The sequence below is a fragment of the Cydia amplana genome, chromosome 1, assembly GCF_948474715.1.
Source record: "Cydia amplana chromosome 1, ilCydAmpl1.1, whole genome shotgun sequence".
Classification (NCBI taxonomy): Eukaryota; Metazoa; Arthropoda; class Insecta; order Lepidoptera; family Tortricidae; genus Cydia; species Cydia amplana.
Window position 1 is genome coordinate 11,429,728 of NC_086069.1, and position 18,699 is coordinate 11,448,426.

At 35.5% G+C, this 18,699-nt stretch overlaps 1 protein-coding gene across 1 annotated transcript in view; it reads right to left on the minus strand.

Annotated features, from left to right (window-relative positions):
- The window catches only part of LOC134647201 (apical junction molecule-like), a 51,061-nt gene that overhangs the window by 17,355 nt on the left and 15,007 nt on the right, over positions 1-18,699 (minus strand). Inside the window, exons 2-4 of the mRNA XM_063501468.1 lie at positions 18,010-18,194; positions 5,236-5,438; positions 4,388-4,426 (exon numbers count right to left, since the gene is read on the minus strand). Of these exons, the coding sequence (XP_063357538.1) occupies positions 4,388-4,426; positions 5,236-5,438; positions 18,010-18,194 (427 nt within the window). The remainder of the gene's footprint in view (positions 1-4,387; positions 4,427-5,235; positions 5,439-18,009; positions 18,195-18,699) is intronic.

An 18,699-nucleotide genomic window follows, 5' to 3' on the forward strand; every position in this document is an offset into this window, starting at 1 on the left:
CTACTAAACATCAATCGAATTAATCAATTTATCATAAAATGTATAAAGCTGGACCTCAGCGTAATCACATTACTTAACTCATAATAGGCCCCAATTTTCGGCGTTTCTTTCAATTAAACCATTATTGTCGTATTCAAATACATAAAACCTTTTAAATAAAACAGGAACTGGCAAAACAGCAATATACCACAATCTAGTTACATAGAAATTTCACCATTGTCAAATCTGACGCGCTAAGGTCGCTATTTTGAAACAATGGGACTGAGACAATAGGAACTACGTCACGGGGTCGCCGGACCATGGCAATTATGTCATCTGCCGGGTCCTTGCAGGATGCGAATATATTAGCCTAGCTATAAACTTGGCTACATCCGTAAGGCATTGATTTTATGGAATATCTATTGTGATGAGTATAGCTTAAAGTACAGTTTCAAAAATGTTTTACATTCACTAGAAAATAACGAAGTGTGACGCACTGATATTGATTTGATATATGTATTTGTGTATCTTATTTTGCTTATCTGAATACACCTGTTACATAGACAGCGTGCGTGAATCATGCGATATTTTTCGGTAATACGAACTTATTACAGTGAAACCTGGATAAGTGAGACTTCAAGGGACGAGCAGATTTGTCTCACTTAAAGAGGTATTCCACTTACCCAGGTTCTCAGTTAGTCAGGTACAAATAAATTTCTGTCTCATTTACAGAGGGTCCCATTAATAGAGGTGAGATAAAGGATATAATTCAGTTATAGAGGTGGTTAATAAGGTATTTTCTAATTATCTTTAAAAATAAATAAGGTAAAATAATCCTTGTCCCTAAATATTTTTTAAGTCTGTTAAAAATATTTATTTGAATTTATTTTGAATGATTCTCCAAAGAATAGATTTTTTCAATTAAATTTGATACGGACTTCATTGCGTCTTAGAAATCTATTAAACGAAAACTTGTTTATTCGTGTTACTTATCAAGATTTCAGCTTTCGTTTCGATAGTTTTAACTACATAAAGTAACTAAATGAAACTTGAAGTCGTTTAGACACAATTAAGCAAATGCGGAATTTCTGGATAGACTAAGAGTTAGTAAGAATACGGAAATTGATCAATAAAGTCCAAGTTAGAGAGGTCATAGATTGACGTTATCTCAGATACAGAGGTCAATTCCTATAAAATTCTAAAAAAATAATTAGGAAAAGGTAATCTTATAAATATGTATAGTCTCAGTAAAAGAGGTAAAATACACTCTCAGTCTCATTTATACACCGTGAAATTTTAGTGGTTGTTTTCCCGCAACGAAATGATTCTGCTATCGATATACAGTCGATGTGTAATCTTTTTTTTAAATAATGTTAAGAAATGCCAGATTTATAAATGTGTCGAACGAAACTCGAAAGTGACCTAATACCAGTAGTAGCACTGCAGTAGTGCCTACCTGATTCTTTTGAGTGAATGAAACAAAATAACCTAAAAAGTAGTTCCATTTATTTTTCCTTCACACATTTTACGTGCAGTTAGTTTGCAGATCCTTAAAAGTAAACATAAGTTAAGATCAAGCTTTTAATGATCAAAAACTTAAACACTTAAACTTCCCGATACCGCAATAATTGTTCGAACTGCAATCCGCCACGTTCAATACACAATCTGGCACGTTTAATTTGATTTTGTTTCAATGATATTAGTGTGTCTCTGTCACGTCTAATAACATCGAAAGCGTCGGTTATTGCCACTGTTAACGCTTCTCGATTTTCGTATTCCTGCTGGTACACTAGGCGGTTTAGCTCAGACCACAAATAAAAGTCCAACGGAGTAAGGTCCGGGCTTCTCGCTGGCCAAGGCACGGGCCCAGCACGCCCAATCCAGCGCCGGGGAAACACGGCATCAAGGTGGGCCCGCACGGCGCGCTGATAGTGAGCCGGGCACCCGTCATGCTGGTAGTAAAGATCTGCTAACACTGCTAGCGCCGCTAGCGGAACGTCGTCTAATAAGTCCGGGATAACGTTCTGTAACATCTCCAAATAACTTCCCCCGGTCAAGTTTCCAACTATGAAATGAGGGTCAATAACGTAGCCATTGACTATCCCAGCCCACACATTTACACTAAACCGCACTTGATGAGCGCACTCGCGGATTACATGTGGGTTATTAAAAGCCCAAAAATGTTCGTTGTGCTGATTAAAAAGTCCCACTCGCGTAAATGTTGCTTCGTCCGTCCACAAAATGTTAGCAATGCACCATCGCGACGTACTCTAAAATCTAAATTAGAATATTCGTAATGTCGATCCATTTTACTAGAAATAGTAGTGATGACATTGACAGGATCTGTTATCACATTAGTTTAATAAGCGAAGAGGATGTAATTATTCGATTTACCAAAGTTGACACAACGTAATGGCAAGATCAAACTAATAAAAAGGTTTTATTTCAACTGTTAATCGTGAAGGAACAGTCTAAGTAAATTTTAATTTTGTTGTCAAACAGAGCACTCTAGCCTGTTACACAGTTTAAAACACTCTTTTTTTGGGGCAGTCGTGTAAAAAGTAACATGTGCTTGTTTATTTGTTTATCTGTTTACAATATCGGGAACTGTCGTCGACTTGGTGTGTTACTATTGTTTTTCGCTTGTTCGAGTTTAGGATATTTTTTTGTAATTTTTTTTTTTTGGAAAACAGTTTATTTATAAGTTTGTCTATCATAATTCGAAAGTACTACCGATAGCAAATCGCCCTGCCGCGGGAAAACAACCACTAAAATTTCACGGTGTAGAGGTAAATGTTACTATAAAATCACAACAACTATTCCCAGTTATAGAGGTTCGTTTTTAGGGTTCCGTAGCCAAATGGCAAAAAACGGAACCCTTATAGATTCGTCATGTCTGTCTGTCTGTCTGTCTGTCTGTCCGTCTGTCCGTCTGTCCGTCTGTCTGTCCGTCCGTATGTCACAGCCACTTTTCTCCGAAACTATAAGAACTACTGTTGAAACTTGGTAAGTAGATGTATTCTGTGAACCGCATTAAGATTTTCACACAAAAATAGAAAAAAAACAATAAATTTTTGGGGTTCCCCATACTTCGAACTGAAACTCAAAAATTTTTTTTTCATCAAACCCATACATCTATGGATAGGTCTTCAAAAATGATATTGAGGTTTCTAATATCATTTTTTTCTAAACTGAATAGTTTGCGCGAGAGACACTTCCAAAGTGGTAAAATGTGTGTCCCCCCCCTGTAACTTCTAAAATAAGAGAATGATAAAACTAAAAAAAATATATGATGTACATTACCATGTAAACTTCCACCGAAAATTGGTTTAAACGAGATCTAGTAAGTAGTTTTTTTTATACGTCATAAATCGCCTAAATACGGAACCCTTCATGGGCGAGTCCGACTCGCACTTGGCCGCTTTTTTCTCACTAACAGAGGTAATTCAGCGCTAAAGTGTCGGGACCGCACCATGAGTCCCAGCTATAGAGGTTTCTCACTTATCCAGGTCCCACTTAACCAGGTTTCACTGTATATTCTTACTTCGTAATACGAAGTAAGAATATAATATTTATGTTTATAACTGAAATATATTTAATTAGGTAATATAATTAAATTTCTTTTGCGCGTTATACTTATATTATTGAAACGTTGTAAAAGACTACGTACCTAGTTTAAAATAATTATGTCGTTATCGTAATGTGCATACCTATGCAAATAACAATTTAATAAAGACTAGCTCAGAGTATCTAAGTACATATACATATAAGTATATACATTTTGCAGATGACCGACTTCTTAGAAAATTGCCAAAATAGTTGAAAGTTCAGGTTAAATCAACACATGCTTGATACAGTTTATGTTCAGAAAAACTATGTCAGTGCCTAAGTAAAAACAAGAATATTTAAATTTACACGAGTAAAATACTTCTGATGCAAATGAATGCAATGATGGTTAGTCGTATGCGGTTATAATAGTGAAAGTATCTACTATCTACTGGTAGAGACATTTTATTAAAGAAAACGGGACTTGTGTGCATGTCTTTCTATACCTGGGCTTTGTGATATCAGAAACGTAAATAGAACATATGCTATACACGTGGTCAGTCTCGATTTCTTAAACATGTGTTTGTAGAAGTTCAAATCTACTTATATAAAATACTATTTTTCAAATGCTTATCCGTTTACGACATGCAGAATCGAACCATGCAATCCTACGACTAGTGTTTACTTTTAAAATGAAAGGTAAGATAAGTATCTTACCTTTCATTTAGAATTACCTATTTACATACAATCTTCAAACGTACACAAAACAAATAATTAGTACAGTTAAGGAGCCAAAATCAAACTAAATTAGTATTAATTATTCTCTAAACACGTGTCGAAAAACAAAAAAAAAACTGCTTACAGTGACTCAAAAAAGTTCATCTGATCAATGGGGTTGGTACTGGAGTGGGGAAAACACAAAAAAAAACATTAGTGAGAAAACAAACGGTGAAACATAAAATCGGTTTTCAGGGATTGTTCTATTATCACTGGGGTGCACAGAATGACAGTTGGAAAAAACCCTCACCAAAAAAAATGATAAAGAAAAATGTATTATAAGTAACCCAAGAAATAAGCAAAGCTGGAATCAAAAATACATAAATAATAACTCAATCAAAAGATGTATGAAGTATATCGATCAATTTTATACATTATGAGACCTCGTCAAATTTCCAAAAACTCTCCAAATTGTTAATTGATATCTGCGCACCTTGCTCGCGGCAGTATAAGTGCGGGAGCGGGACAGATACACAAATATCAATAACTTTTAGCTTAAAAATGACTACACGAAATTATATACTAAAAGGCTACAATTAAACATTCATACAGCTTTTGAATAAATCTAAAATGAAAAGAAAATTATTCTAGCTAATGAAGTAACACGTAATTTTTTTAAACATCTCTAATTGTTTAAAATTCTATTAGGGAACTATTAAAAACGGGTAGATCTTATGTATGTAAATAACATGCAAAATTTTCCGTAACCAAACTTCTAATGAACGATTTAATTTCATTAAATAGTGATCCCAAATTAATAATAATCATTAAAGAGAAAATAAATGCGATGAAGTCTCGGAATTTTCCACATTATTTAATAACAATATTTTAGAAAATGTATGTAAGTACCTACCTAACTGACATTCGGCGATAATAATTTTGCTGAACAATGTTCTTAATAGGTATGTTACAGCAACCGTTCGCCGATCATACCTGCGCGCGGCCCAGAAGAATCCCGCTGAGTCGATCGGTTCGAGGAGGCGGGGGGTGGATGATCCGAAGGCGAACGCGGAGCGGGGGGACGAGCGTGAAGCACGCGCGCGCTCTAGACGCTCCGTGCGCTCGCGCTCCCGTTGCAGCAACGCTTCGCGTCGCGATACTGAAGCCTCCCATATCGCACGTTTGCGTTCTTCTACCTGTTGGGAATATAATGTGTTGGTCAGATTAACTGTGTACAGTCATGCGATTGAGAGAAAATAATCTCAAATAATAGTTAGGTTTATAGTTTAATACACAGAAGAGGCGTATGGTATGCTATCTCATTTGTTGTGTGTTTGATTTAATTACATGCTTCATTATTCACGTAATATCAAGTTGCCTGTTTTAATTATAATCAGTTATATGCGTTGCTCAATTTAACGATATTGGGCCTAGTATTAAAAATATAAGCACATCGTCAAACTGACTGCATAACCCTCCTTTGCGGGGGAGACCGCGAAGTCAGCACGCTGCCAATCCGTTCGGAGGGTATCGAATGTAAATTCCGAGAATGCTGAGCGGTCGAATGCGGCAGCACAAGTGGTGCGCAGTGGAATCGATAGACGCCACGTGTTGAAAATGTCTAACTCTGTAGTCTATAGAGGATGAACGCTAAAAGGGATGCCATGAATAATTGGACATTAACATTAGTCACCACAATAACAACACAAATCAATACGGATTCGACGTGACATAAGGCGATGGCTAGACGTTCAATGCACGGGCTATAATCTGTTGTTCAACTAGTGTGAGCCATATAAAAACTATACCAACAGAGAAAGTTGTGGAGACCTAGATCGATTGTTGGGGAATACAGTGCGAAAATGACTTGCATGTGTAATTAATTATACAGTGTATTATTGATATTAATATTAAAACCGAACAATATTACCGTAGAACTAGATTCCATGATCTATAAACCCAATGAGATTAGATTGTTTTTTTCGTCCCTTTCTTTTACAAACAATGTAAGTAGAGAGACAGCAAGTTAGATTTATGGTAAAACAGTAACGGTTTGTGCAACATCGATATTAAATTGTCATTATCAGATTAACACTGCACCGAAAACACTTATATACTTACCTAATTTGTCCAGAATATAGGATAAGTCTCATAATTATTGCATTTACCTATTTAATTTAATTATTATTTATTTTTTTATAATTTGGCACCTGACAACACAAATGAACAATATGGTCACTAAGTACTTACAATAAGTAAAAGATTTGCAATGAAAGAACAAAATTATCTAAACTAATCACCACATTTTTATGATTACACAATTAATATATAAAAAAACAATAATTTAATTACCGTGCAGAGACAAAAGTGCACTTGTTTTGGCATCGTTCCATATAAACTGACATTAACTAACAAAAGCGAGTATTTCGCGTCATCTTATAAAAATAAATGATTAAAACTGCGATTAAAAATTCGCTATCAGTTAAGGAAATGATAATGAGTTGATAATTCACTGAAACTGATGCTAAGTAAGACTCATTGCCATCAACCATCAAGAATAGGTTGAGGTGGCGAGGAAATCCGGTGATGATTAACAAATTAAAACACCTGGTTGGTTGAGTACATTACGTAAGTAAATTATTAGGTCACATATCGTAACACAACAACTTACTTATATGTAATATTCAACAACGTATATTTATTACTGGTCTGAAAAGATACTAATCTAATACCTTTAAACGAGCAATTCTTGTTTATTTATATATTTATTTATTTATATATATATATATATATATATTTCGGGGATCTCGGAAACGGCTCTAACGATTTCGATGAAATTTACTATAGGGGGGTTTTCGGGGGCGAGAAATCGATCTAGCTAGGTCTTATCTCTGGGAAAACGCGCATTTTCGAGTTTTTATATGTTTTCCGAGCGAAGCTCGGTCACCCAGATATTTCAAGTTAAAGTACATATTTTAAAATCTCTCAAAACTATTTAATTCATAGTCAAACAATATATATCGGCTTTGATCTGTCTGGGCGGCAGGTTAGGCAGCTGTCAGTAATAGCGAATGGCACTGTAATCAGCCAAGTCATGAACTCCAAATTTCTTGGCTTTGAGCTAGACAGCTGCCTCACCTGGAGTGGCCATATAGATCAAATGTGCAAGAAACTCGCGACGGCATGCTTTGCGTTAAAGCGGCTGGCTCGAGTTCTTCCATTTGAAATGGTCCGATCGTGCTATTTCGCGTCAGTCCACGCTCTCCTGCAGTACGGAGTCGAACTGTGGGCCGGTGCCGCCGATTGGGAGAGTCTTCCGGCTCCAAAAGCGCGCCGTTCGCGCGATAGTTCGCGTCCCTCAATGTCACTCCGCGAGGCCACTGTTCAAGTCGTTGACAATACTCACGCTTCCCTCGCTTCTAATAATGCAGATGGCAATAAATACACGTGATGAAATAGACTCCAATACAATCATCGAAGCCCCGCGAAGGTACGCAACGCGCAGCGCGCGCGCTGGAAAGCTGCCACACGAATCGCACAGACTCGCGAAAACCAAAAAGCTAACTCATATTAATGGGTCGAAAAGTGTACAATTGCCTTCCGCGTGAAATTGTTACTGCAAAAAGTGCGTCAATGTTCAAAACCAAACTTAAACACTGGCTCCTCGAGCAGACGTTCTATGACCACAAAGAGTTATTTATAAGTAAACCTATGTCATAGAATAAGAATAATATTATGTAATACCTTCCTACATATTGTAGTACCTATTTGACATGTAATTTTATATTATTAATAAATGATGATTATGATTATTATGATTATAATGCTCGGTCTAAAAAATCATCGTATATAAATATGTATGACTATCGCAAAATTCGCAAATAATATTTTAAGATAATAAAACGAATTTCACCGCCTTGCACTTTTGTACATCCGTGAAAAGTATTCAAATCCACTTAAGAGTTTAACCCGAATGCCAAAGCTTGTAGAGAGCGTTCGGAACGATAATCCGTCTTGGGCTAAGCCTAATATCAATATGTAACGTAAAGTGAAGAGGTGTATCGTATGATACCTCCTTGTATTTGTGATACTTAAATTAATACATGAAGGTCATGCATGATAGCCATCATGATTTTGATTTTTTTTCTGACTAACAACCAAACCAAACACAATCATAATTATAAAGTAAATATCCCTACCAATATTATAAATGCGAAAGTAAATCTGCCTGTCTGTCTTTCAACTCTTCCCGCTTAAACTGCTAAAACAGCTTACATAAAATTTGACAGAGAGATAATTTGAGGCCCGAGAAAAAAATACGTTTTATACCTTAGTATTTTCATGAGCAAACATCAGACAAAAGACTAAACTAAACGTATTAAACAATTACATATAGGTACCTACTTAATTATGGTATACGATGACGATTCGCATGGTTTGACGAAGAACACAGTTTGACACAAATTATTTTATCGCGTAGGTATTTCTTGAAATAATTGGATGATAGCTGCCCGAAATAAACCATTTTCGAACCTAGGTGACATTTAATGCAATAATTGATTAAATCCGTAATACTAATACATTTGTTAAAGTATACAATTATAAATTGGATAAAGACAAATAACTTTGGTCTGTGTACACTAAGTAGGAACCAATAGCCACAATACATACAACATCAGAAAATGGATATTAGTACATGAGTAGTACACAAGAGTGAAGATAAAAGATAGTTGTTACGTCAGCGGTACCAAATCGATCGTTGGCAGCGCCTGCAGCGTGTACCAATCGTTACGACGACATTCGATAAACAATTGAGATGAAGAGGGGAACAAACTGGTGGGATTATCAGGAGCCAGATGAATGACAGCCCCTGAAGTGTCTCGCACATATTGTCACTTTTGTGAAAAGTGGCCATGTTACCGATCAAAGATCATTAAACCAAAACAACGTCCGCATTTTAGCGAATTTGGTGATATGGCGGGCGGATAAAAACATGCGAGGATTTATGAAATAGACTAGAACTTGTGACATTCCTTTAAAACAATAAATTATTTGGGTTAATTTTGATGGGAATTTTTAGTTAACTTTATGTTAGTTACAATGCTTACCTAATTCCTAACGATCAACTTTTGGATCACTCACTCCCTTTAACGCTAATAAGATTATAATATTTTGATAAGTCTAACATACTTTTATGGAGGTTCTGATTAGCTTTTCAACTTAAATCTACTTTTTTAATCTTTCTATTTGTAGCTTTAAACAATAATGCTATTTACGAAGCTCTTTCAGCTCAGTCGAGGTCAACAGTTGGGAGCGAAAATGTCTCTTTCAAAACCGATTCGAACAATGGAAGAAAGAACAAAGCAGCTTTTGTCTTATATTATAACCAAAAGGAAAAATTGGCCAGCACGTTTTAATTGTTGTTTATTCGCGACGTGCTTTGCATTATTCTAAATGTTACTTACATCTTCGTTGATAGATATGCTAAAACTATCAAATAGGTATAATTATTGACATGCTGTCATTTAGAGCAGGAACATAATTAATTACGAGGCAAGTCTAGTAAAGCTAAGTTTGTTATTTAACTTTCTTTGTGTTATTTATCTCTTCATAATATTGTATTGCAGTGTGATAGAGTCAAGATAGGGTACTTATTTTGTATTTTTTTTATGAATGGTATCAGTCGATAGGTTTGTTTTGAGGATCAAATGTGTCAATAACCTTTTACTCACATCGGAAAATTTAGCAGTATTTTTTTATTTCAGTAGTTTTAATTTAAGTATAGTTAGGTAGTTAGACCAAGAAAAGTCTGCAACGATTTTGATAGCACACGCAGTGCAAGTATTATTTTAAACGTCTATGAAATTATGACGTATAAATAACACTTGCACTGCGTGTGCTATCAAAATCGTTGCAGACTTGTCTTGGTTTAACTCTATGTCTAGAACTTCTAGAAGTGTTCGACATGAACTGTCGCTTACTGTCCTTATCCTTAAGAAAAACATAAGTAATAAAAGAACATAGGTAAAATTGATAATTGATATACCTATGTATTTTTAACTTTAATAATTCTAACATATCATGCAGCTTAGACTCATTGATTTTCTAGACCGGTCCAACCCAAATCTGTAATGGTGTCAATGTCAAGCGCGCTTTCACTAACGGACGTTTTCACGCCGGTCTAGATACTCCATTTAGTCTATTTTTAAACTAATGCAACCTAAGCACTGAGACATTATTTGCAAATAAATATTGAATGTGCAAATTGGAAGAAAAAAATAGGCCCATTATTCAGCTATCCTGGGCGTTTCGAAATTAATCTAAGAATGTAGAAAAATATTATATTAGAATTGTTTAATCTTAATTATATTATTTGCAGTTACAGCGGCAATGAAAAACAAGAGATGATTACGACTGTCTATATACAGGGTGTCTCATTTAAATCGGTCAGTATGGGAAAGTCTGAAACTATAAGACATACGAAGATCTGTTCTTTGAAACCATGTCATCGATTTTAGTAAAAAGAAAAACTGCATGCATACATTAAAAAAATTGTAAAATGTATTGGAAAAAATTGTGGTCATTTCGAAAACTTACTAAAATAAATTAAAGGATATGAAAACAATGCATTTTTAGGGTTCCGTAGCCAAATGGCAAAAAACGGAACCCTTATAGATTCGTCATGTCTGTCTGTCTGTCCGTCCGTATGTCACAGCCACTTTTCTCCGAAACTATAAGAACTATACTATTGAAACTTGGTAAAAAGATGTATTCTGTGAACCGCATTAAGATTTTCACACTAAAATAGAAAAAAAACAATAAATTTTGGGGGTTCCCCATACTTAGAACTGAAACTCAAAAAAAAATTTTTCATCAAACCCATACGTGTGGGGTATTTATGGATAGGTCTTCAATAATGATATTGAGGTTTCTAATATCATTTTTTTCTAAACTGAATAGTTTGCGCGAGAGACACTTCCAAAGTGGTAAAATGTGTCCCCCCCCCCTGTAACTTCTAAAATAAGAGAATGATAAAACTAAATAAAATATATGATGTACATTATCATGCAAACTTTCACCGAAAATTGGTTTGAACGAGATCTAGTAAGTAGTTTTTTTTAATACGTCATAAATCGCGTAAATACGGAACCCTTCATGGGCGAGTCCGACTCGCACTTGGCCGCTTTTTTTCATTTCAGACATCATGTTTCATAGTAACATTTACTGCTTAAGACCTACACAATCGATATCTAAATAGAAATCATTTTAGTTTTTTTTTTAATTTTTTTCAAATGTATGAATGCAGTTTTTCTTGTTACTAAAATCGATGACATGGTTCCTAAGAAGAGATCGTCGTATGTCTTACACGTAGTTTCATATTTTCCCATACTAACCGATTTAAATGAGACACCTGTATAGTATACAGGTATTCGCATTTTTCTATCTGGCCAATCAGTCCTGTTACATTTAAGGACCATAATACTGTATGAGGACATTGCTGTAGGACTGCTGATGGGGAAGATAGAAAATTGTGAATAAAATTTCACATTTTCTTCATAGTAAATATATGGAAAAAGTTTTCTTTAATTTGTGGCTTTTTAGTACATTACCGTAAGTTGACCCCAAAGAAAATATTGATACTGGATAGGAATGGAATCGATTGGCATACAAAAATAGCATGTGAAAAATAAAAGTTTTCATTTTCATACAAATTGTATGGGAAAAGTTTTCCTCGATTTGTGGCTTTTCTAGTCGGAATTTTTTTTTGGTTCCCTACAAGCTTTTGATCCTCAATAGGAATGGGATCGATTGGCATAAAAAAAAAGTTTGTCAAAAATGACCTTTTTCTCGCACCCTGTATGTTTTTTTCCAAAATCTGTAAAAGCCAATCTTCATTAATTTGAAATCGAGGGAAGGTCTTCTAAGACCGTTTTCTCGTAGCAGCACGGGATCTGGTAGCTGCCCTCATTGACCCAAAAAGAAAATCCAGCCTGTATATAACGGTTATTTAGATAGACCCTGCTGACTGACTGACAGGGAGTCGGGCAGACGAACAGATAAACGGACAGCGTAAGCTTAAGTACCTAATTAAAAATAACTAATAAATAGGGTTTCAGTTGTCACCTTTCGGTTGGAACTCTAAAAATCGAATTATCTCTCTAGAAACCAATACAGGAATTTATTTTGACAAATTAAATTAAAGAAGACCAACTCGTAGATCTCGTAAGATTCAAACATAAACTTATATAAAAGTGGAAATATTTAGCTGCTTTATCTGCTGGTTATTGCGTTCATATCGTATTTCTCGAATACGATTGGTCGGAACGTCCTCTATATGTTGACGTTTTATTTATTTCCAAGTAGCTTCTTAGCTTCATGGCCGCGTATTAGTCTAGCAGCTAGCCGATTAATCAACTTTTTATTCTCTAAAATACTTGTTAAACATTCACAAAAAATATATGTTCACTGTCCTTTTTCTGTCTTTATTAAATTAAAAAAAATAACTAAATGTTCGGTATTATTTTAACTAGCCAGCCCCGCCGTGCTCTCCGATAGTGCACTGCCTTATGGGAATAATATAGTTCAGATCCGGAAACCGCTACCAACTTTTAGTATGTTGTTGGGCATGGTATTTAGTCACCAAAACTGCCGGGAGACAGTGGCGCCGGCCATCTACTTCAGCGGAATGACGTCATCAAAATGACTCCCGCCTTGGTGCGAATATTGCATATTGCACCCAAAATATGCATTACACATAAACATGTGGGGTATTAAATGAAAGCCAATTAAATTTGCTATAATTTAATTTATACACTGTGTACCAAAATATATAACAGTTTAAGTGCAATTCACAAAGAAATCAAAATGATGTAAAAAAATATTCGATTATTTTGGTTTCACAACCAAACCAAAAGTCGGACGTTAAAGCAATGTACTATAACATTAAAGATGACGTCTCAAGCCTTACATATATACCAAAAAAAATTAAAATCTGATCAAAATTGTGGAAATTATGCATCAAAATGTAGGTATTCGCTAGAACAAATGCCTTAAAGTTAAAAAAATCGAAATTGGTCATTTTCAAGACAATCCTTATAAATTTCTAGTATGTTATTAGCAATATAAATATAATCATAAAACTGCTGGGAGACATTCTCTACAATGCCTTAGTGATAAATAATGGCGACATACATGAGACAACAAAAATCGCAAGTATTTAAAGTTTAATTTTTCACATAAGTAAATAGATTATAAGTAGACATCATTAATTTAAAGTTGGTAGTCAAGTAGGTAATAATGAGTCTGCAAACATTACGTCACATTATATTATAAATTACAAATATGAAACGTTTACCTATCCAACACTTCACGCACACAAACAATTAGCTAAGTTTTTAACTAGGTACATACTAAAGATAAAGTTTTTTTTTAATTCAGTGTTTACGAGCCAAGACAGACCTGCATAAGCTTGTTAAATAAGACAGACGACAAACACATACCCTCCTTAACGCCTCAGTGTAATCAAGTGAAAACCTCGACATTTCTCCAATTTCACTATATACTGAATATTATATTTATTACAAACACGCAATCACATTCTAAACCCATCAGAATCGTCACAGATACAGAAACAGAACCGAACACTTTCAAAATGATTCAGTAACTATCACTCGCTCGATTGCGGACGCTGATTGAAAAAACGCCCATATTCTAGAATGCATCCACTAACACCAACATATATATTCAGTTAACTCTTCACTAGCCTCTAACAAATCAAACGAGAACTTAATTTCATCAATGGAAAAGCTAACGTGGGTTAACTAATGACGCCAACTTAATCCAGGAATCGACAAACAGGGGTTTCTTGGGATGTTACTGATGTTTGTGAGTTTGTCAACGGCAAAGTTTGATTGGTACGCGATCCTGAAGGAAGTGTATTTTTGTCACGACTCCTTGACGCAGTGCGGGTTTAAAATTAAATGTTTTTGATGCACTACAACAGAACGGCTTAGGATTATTTCCGTATGGGCCATTAACTTATGAGTGGGTTTGGTATTTAATTGTTGAAAAATTTAGTTTACAAGGAAGCTGAGAAAATTTGATGTGTGATGCTATGAAATTGGATAACTGTCAGATAAAAAAAATACTCCAAAGATAAATATATCGCTTTTCTACGTTTGGTTATCGGCGATCTTGACCGCATTCGTACGTGTAATTAGTGTCAATGAGAACAAACGCGTAAATTATAATGTATCCTACCTATGATTCCTACCTAAAATTCAACCGTGCGTCTTGAACTGGAAAAACAAGTATTTGATGAAAATTAATACTTCGATGCTCTTGTACGAGGGGCGTTCAAAATATTCTCGGTATTGATATCTTACGACCTCTTCTAAAATTTCTTTCGTTACTGGCCGCTAAGGTTTATTCATTGACATTAAAAAAAAGTATAATTCGAACCGAGATAGTCTTTTGTTTTTCTGCAATTGCTGAACAAACATGAACATCCTGTGCGAATTGACAATGTTAACTAAATTAGAACATCGATGCGTGATAAAATTCTTGACAAAACAGGGTAAAAATCAAAAAACCATAAAAGAGGAAATGGATTGTGTTTACCGTGAGTCTGCTCCTTCTTTATCTACCATTCAAAAGTGGTCAAGCGAGTTTAAACGCGGAAGGGAGAGTATTGAAGATGACCCTAGACCTGGCCGGCCTGTAGTAGCTACTTCACAAGAAAATATTGATAAAGTGGAAAAACTTATATTGGAAGATGGTCGAGTGAAGGTAAAATCTATAGCACAAGTAACCAATCTCTCTATTGGTACCGTACATGATATTATACATGACCATCTTAATATGTCAAAAGTAAGTGCAAGATGGGTTCCGCGAATGCTGACTCGGCTTCAAAAAGACATGCGTGTAGCTTGTTGTTCCGATTTTATTGACCTGTGCGGTGAAAATCCTGATGAGGTGCTGCAAAGAATAGTTACTGGAGATGAAACCTGGGTTCATCATTATGACCCAGAGAGTAAACAAGAGTCCATGCAGTGGCACATTAAGGGTTCAGCTCATCCCAAGAAGTTGAAGGTCATCCCTTCAGCTGGCAAGGTCATGGCCACGATATTTTGGGATTGTGAAGGAGTATTACTAATCGATTATAAAGAAAAAGGTGTAAATATCACAGGACAGTACTACGCTAACATTCTACGTCAATTAAAGGATGTAATTAAAGAAAAGAGGCGAGGAAAGTTAACCAAAGGTATTCTGCTTCTGCATGACAACGCCCCCGTCCATACTGCTCATATTGCCAAGGCAGCTATTGTTGAACGTGGGTTTAAAACTGTTACTCACCCACCGTATAGTCCGGACTTAGCCCCCAGCGACTTCTTTTTGCTCCCCAATCTTAAAAAGGATCTGCGTGGAAATAAATTTTCTGACGATGAAGCATTGAAGGCGGCAGTGGAGGAGCATTTTTACACGAAAGATAAAAAATATTTTTACGAGGGATTAAAAAAAATAATTGATCGATCTTTTAAGTGTATGAACATAGGGGGGGAGTATATTGAAAAATAAAAATATCAAACTTTTCGTACTTGTTTGTTTTCATTCTCATACCGAGAATATTTTGAATACCCCTCGTATAAGTTTCGGTTTTACAAAAATTTAGTTATTTTTATACTACATAAGTATTTTAGAATAGATTTAGTCAATATTTGCTGCAAGTTTGTTTACGCGCTTGGGGTACAAACAAAGTGGTAATGGATATGATAGGATGGATGATATAGGTAATGGTTTACATATTCGTATCGTCATTCACTCAATACATAGAGGTTAATGTACGTTTAATTTAGTCTAATAATCGATGTATTCGTATTTGTGTGAATAGTTATTATCAAAGGACCAGCTGGATATGTGGTATATCCACGAATACTCGTGCACATACACACAAAAGATAGTCGTACAGATACCTACTCGGAGCTAGCCTCGAGCCATAATTGACAATAAACTCGTTACGTAACGTTGACCCGGTCACCTGACAAGTGATAAATACCTATTAAATACTACTGTCATTTCGCCTTTTTAATAATTATACAAACAGTAAAATCCTTTTTTCCCAAAATCATGTTTTACCATTATACTTGAATAAATAACGTTAAGTATGTACCTAACACTAGAATAATAATTATTAACAGAAACTTATTTTTAATATGTACATACCTATTGTTCTTCGTAATCGTAAAGCAAAGTGCTAATTTGCGAAACCCATTCCTGTAGCAAGGAATGTTCTACGCCAGCGGTTCTCAATCTTTTTTTTTGACGGAACCCTTTTGGAAAGCGAAATACTTGATGGAACCCTACAATAAAACAATAGTTTTTAGAAATGTATTTTTTTATTAATAAGCATAATAATTATGCTTATTTTATTATTCTAAATTATTCTAAATTCTTGCGGAACCCCTGCAGGGGTATCGCGGAACCCTAGGGTTCCGCGGTACACACTTTGAGAATGGCTGTTCTACGCTATTGGACTGGATTGATATTGTTTTGATTAGTGAAATGTGTGATTTTGTAGAGATATGTTTATGAAAATAAATTTAATATACGAGACTATTTTTTAAGACTGTACTAATCTTCTAGTGCCAGGCCGTAATGTATTCCAACACAACTTATAATACCGCATAACTAGATACGATTGACACGATACAGTCCTCGCAAGAATGCAAGACCATCTACTACAGGAATGCAAACCATGCACTGCCATAAGCCTAAGATAAATCTAAATGGCTAACAAGTGAGAACTGAGATGACATCACCAGAGCAAGGCCGTGACGTCACGAGACAAAACAGCGTGCAATTACTTTGTGCTGCCATTTTACACGTCGGAATGTTTTAAGAGAAAATATATGCGCAAAATATTTTTTGATTGTTTTGCATATAAAGCGACTTTAAAAGCGGCCTAGGCTGTTTTAGATATTTAAGTACCTTTAGATGATGACACTGTAATTTCAAATTTACATAAATGTTACAACTTATGTGACTTTGACACCGTTTAACCAGAATGGCTTAAAGGCATTCGATCCCAACTACGAGGAAACTATAATATTTGTTTGAAAAATACATGTATCAAAATAATTGAAAAAGCTATTTTAAAATTATGTATCTATAATATTAGGGTTTAAAATATAATAAACTTAAGAACAATGATTGGTTTACGCAAAATAATAATAAATAATAATATGACACAATAAAAACGTACAATGTAGTACAAAAGAATCCCTGTCTAAAATAGGAATTGCATAATCATGAGCCCACTAAACGATGTACGTAATCGAGACGTGTTAATTGATTTTACAAGCAGTTGCTGCAGCTACTTCGATGGAATTTCCGTAGCACCTATACATCTATACACGAGCCACGATGCATAAGTTCTTGTCTAGTCAGACAATTTTCATAGATTATCTTTAAACTTACACCCTTTTTTCTGAACACCCCCTTGTACAGACGACTACAAAGAGATGTATCCACTTTTTCACCTTACTGCCTTGTAATAAGGTGAAAAAGTGGATACATCTCTTTGTAGTCGACTGTACGTAAATTTGTTTGAATAAAGTTCATCACTGTTTAAAAGTCTGCTTATAGATGGAGGAGTGAGTTTGAGCCGACTCGTCAGAGTACACATACTGTAGATGTAGCTAGTCCTGTCTTAACATTATCCAGGCATTCTACGCCATCCTAATAGCTCCGCCATAACATCTGTCTTACCTGCACCCTCCTGTCGTCATCCCTCGCTCTCTGCTCGGCCTGCCTCTTCCGTCGCTCCTCGTCTCGCTTCTCGCGCTGCGCTTGCGCGGCCGCTGCGTGTGCTCGCAGCTCATCGAGCCGCTTCCTTTGTTCCGCTTCGCGTCTTTCTCGGGCTAATCTGGCTCTGTCTAGAGCTTCTGCAGACGCTGAAATGGAAAAAGGTGGTTAGACTTTTTTTAGGTTCACTTCAATCGTCGTTTTAGAAAGACAACCTTTTGCTCTCTAGTTATTTCTTTTGATGCTGTCCTGTCCCGTGAGCCCCAAGAGAACAGTAACTTACCTAACACAGAACTTGCTTGTACAAAAATTCTTGTGGTGCCATTAAATCATGTATTGTCAAAATGTGATCCAGAAGAAGTAACCATGGCAAATAGATGCACAAAATAGGTTGCATAGTTGCGCAGAAACGACAACCAACCTCACCTAAGGTGAATCCGAAGGATTTTGCCAGCTTTTATTCAGTTTCACCTGTTTCAGTTCAGACTGTGTACAAAACACTTCCCGGTTTCATATTTAGTTGACTTGTGGATACAGATTCCAAAAAGTTTGAAAAGTTGTCTAACATTTCAGGAAATTTTGCTACAGGTGAAACAGATGAAACTTTCATTTTGGAAAATAATGGAAGACAATTCCCATATAAAAATATGAGAA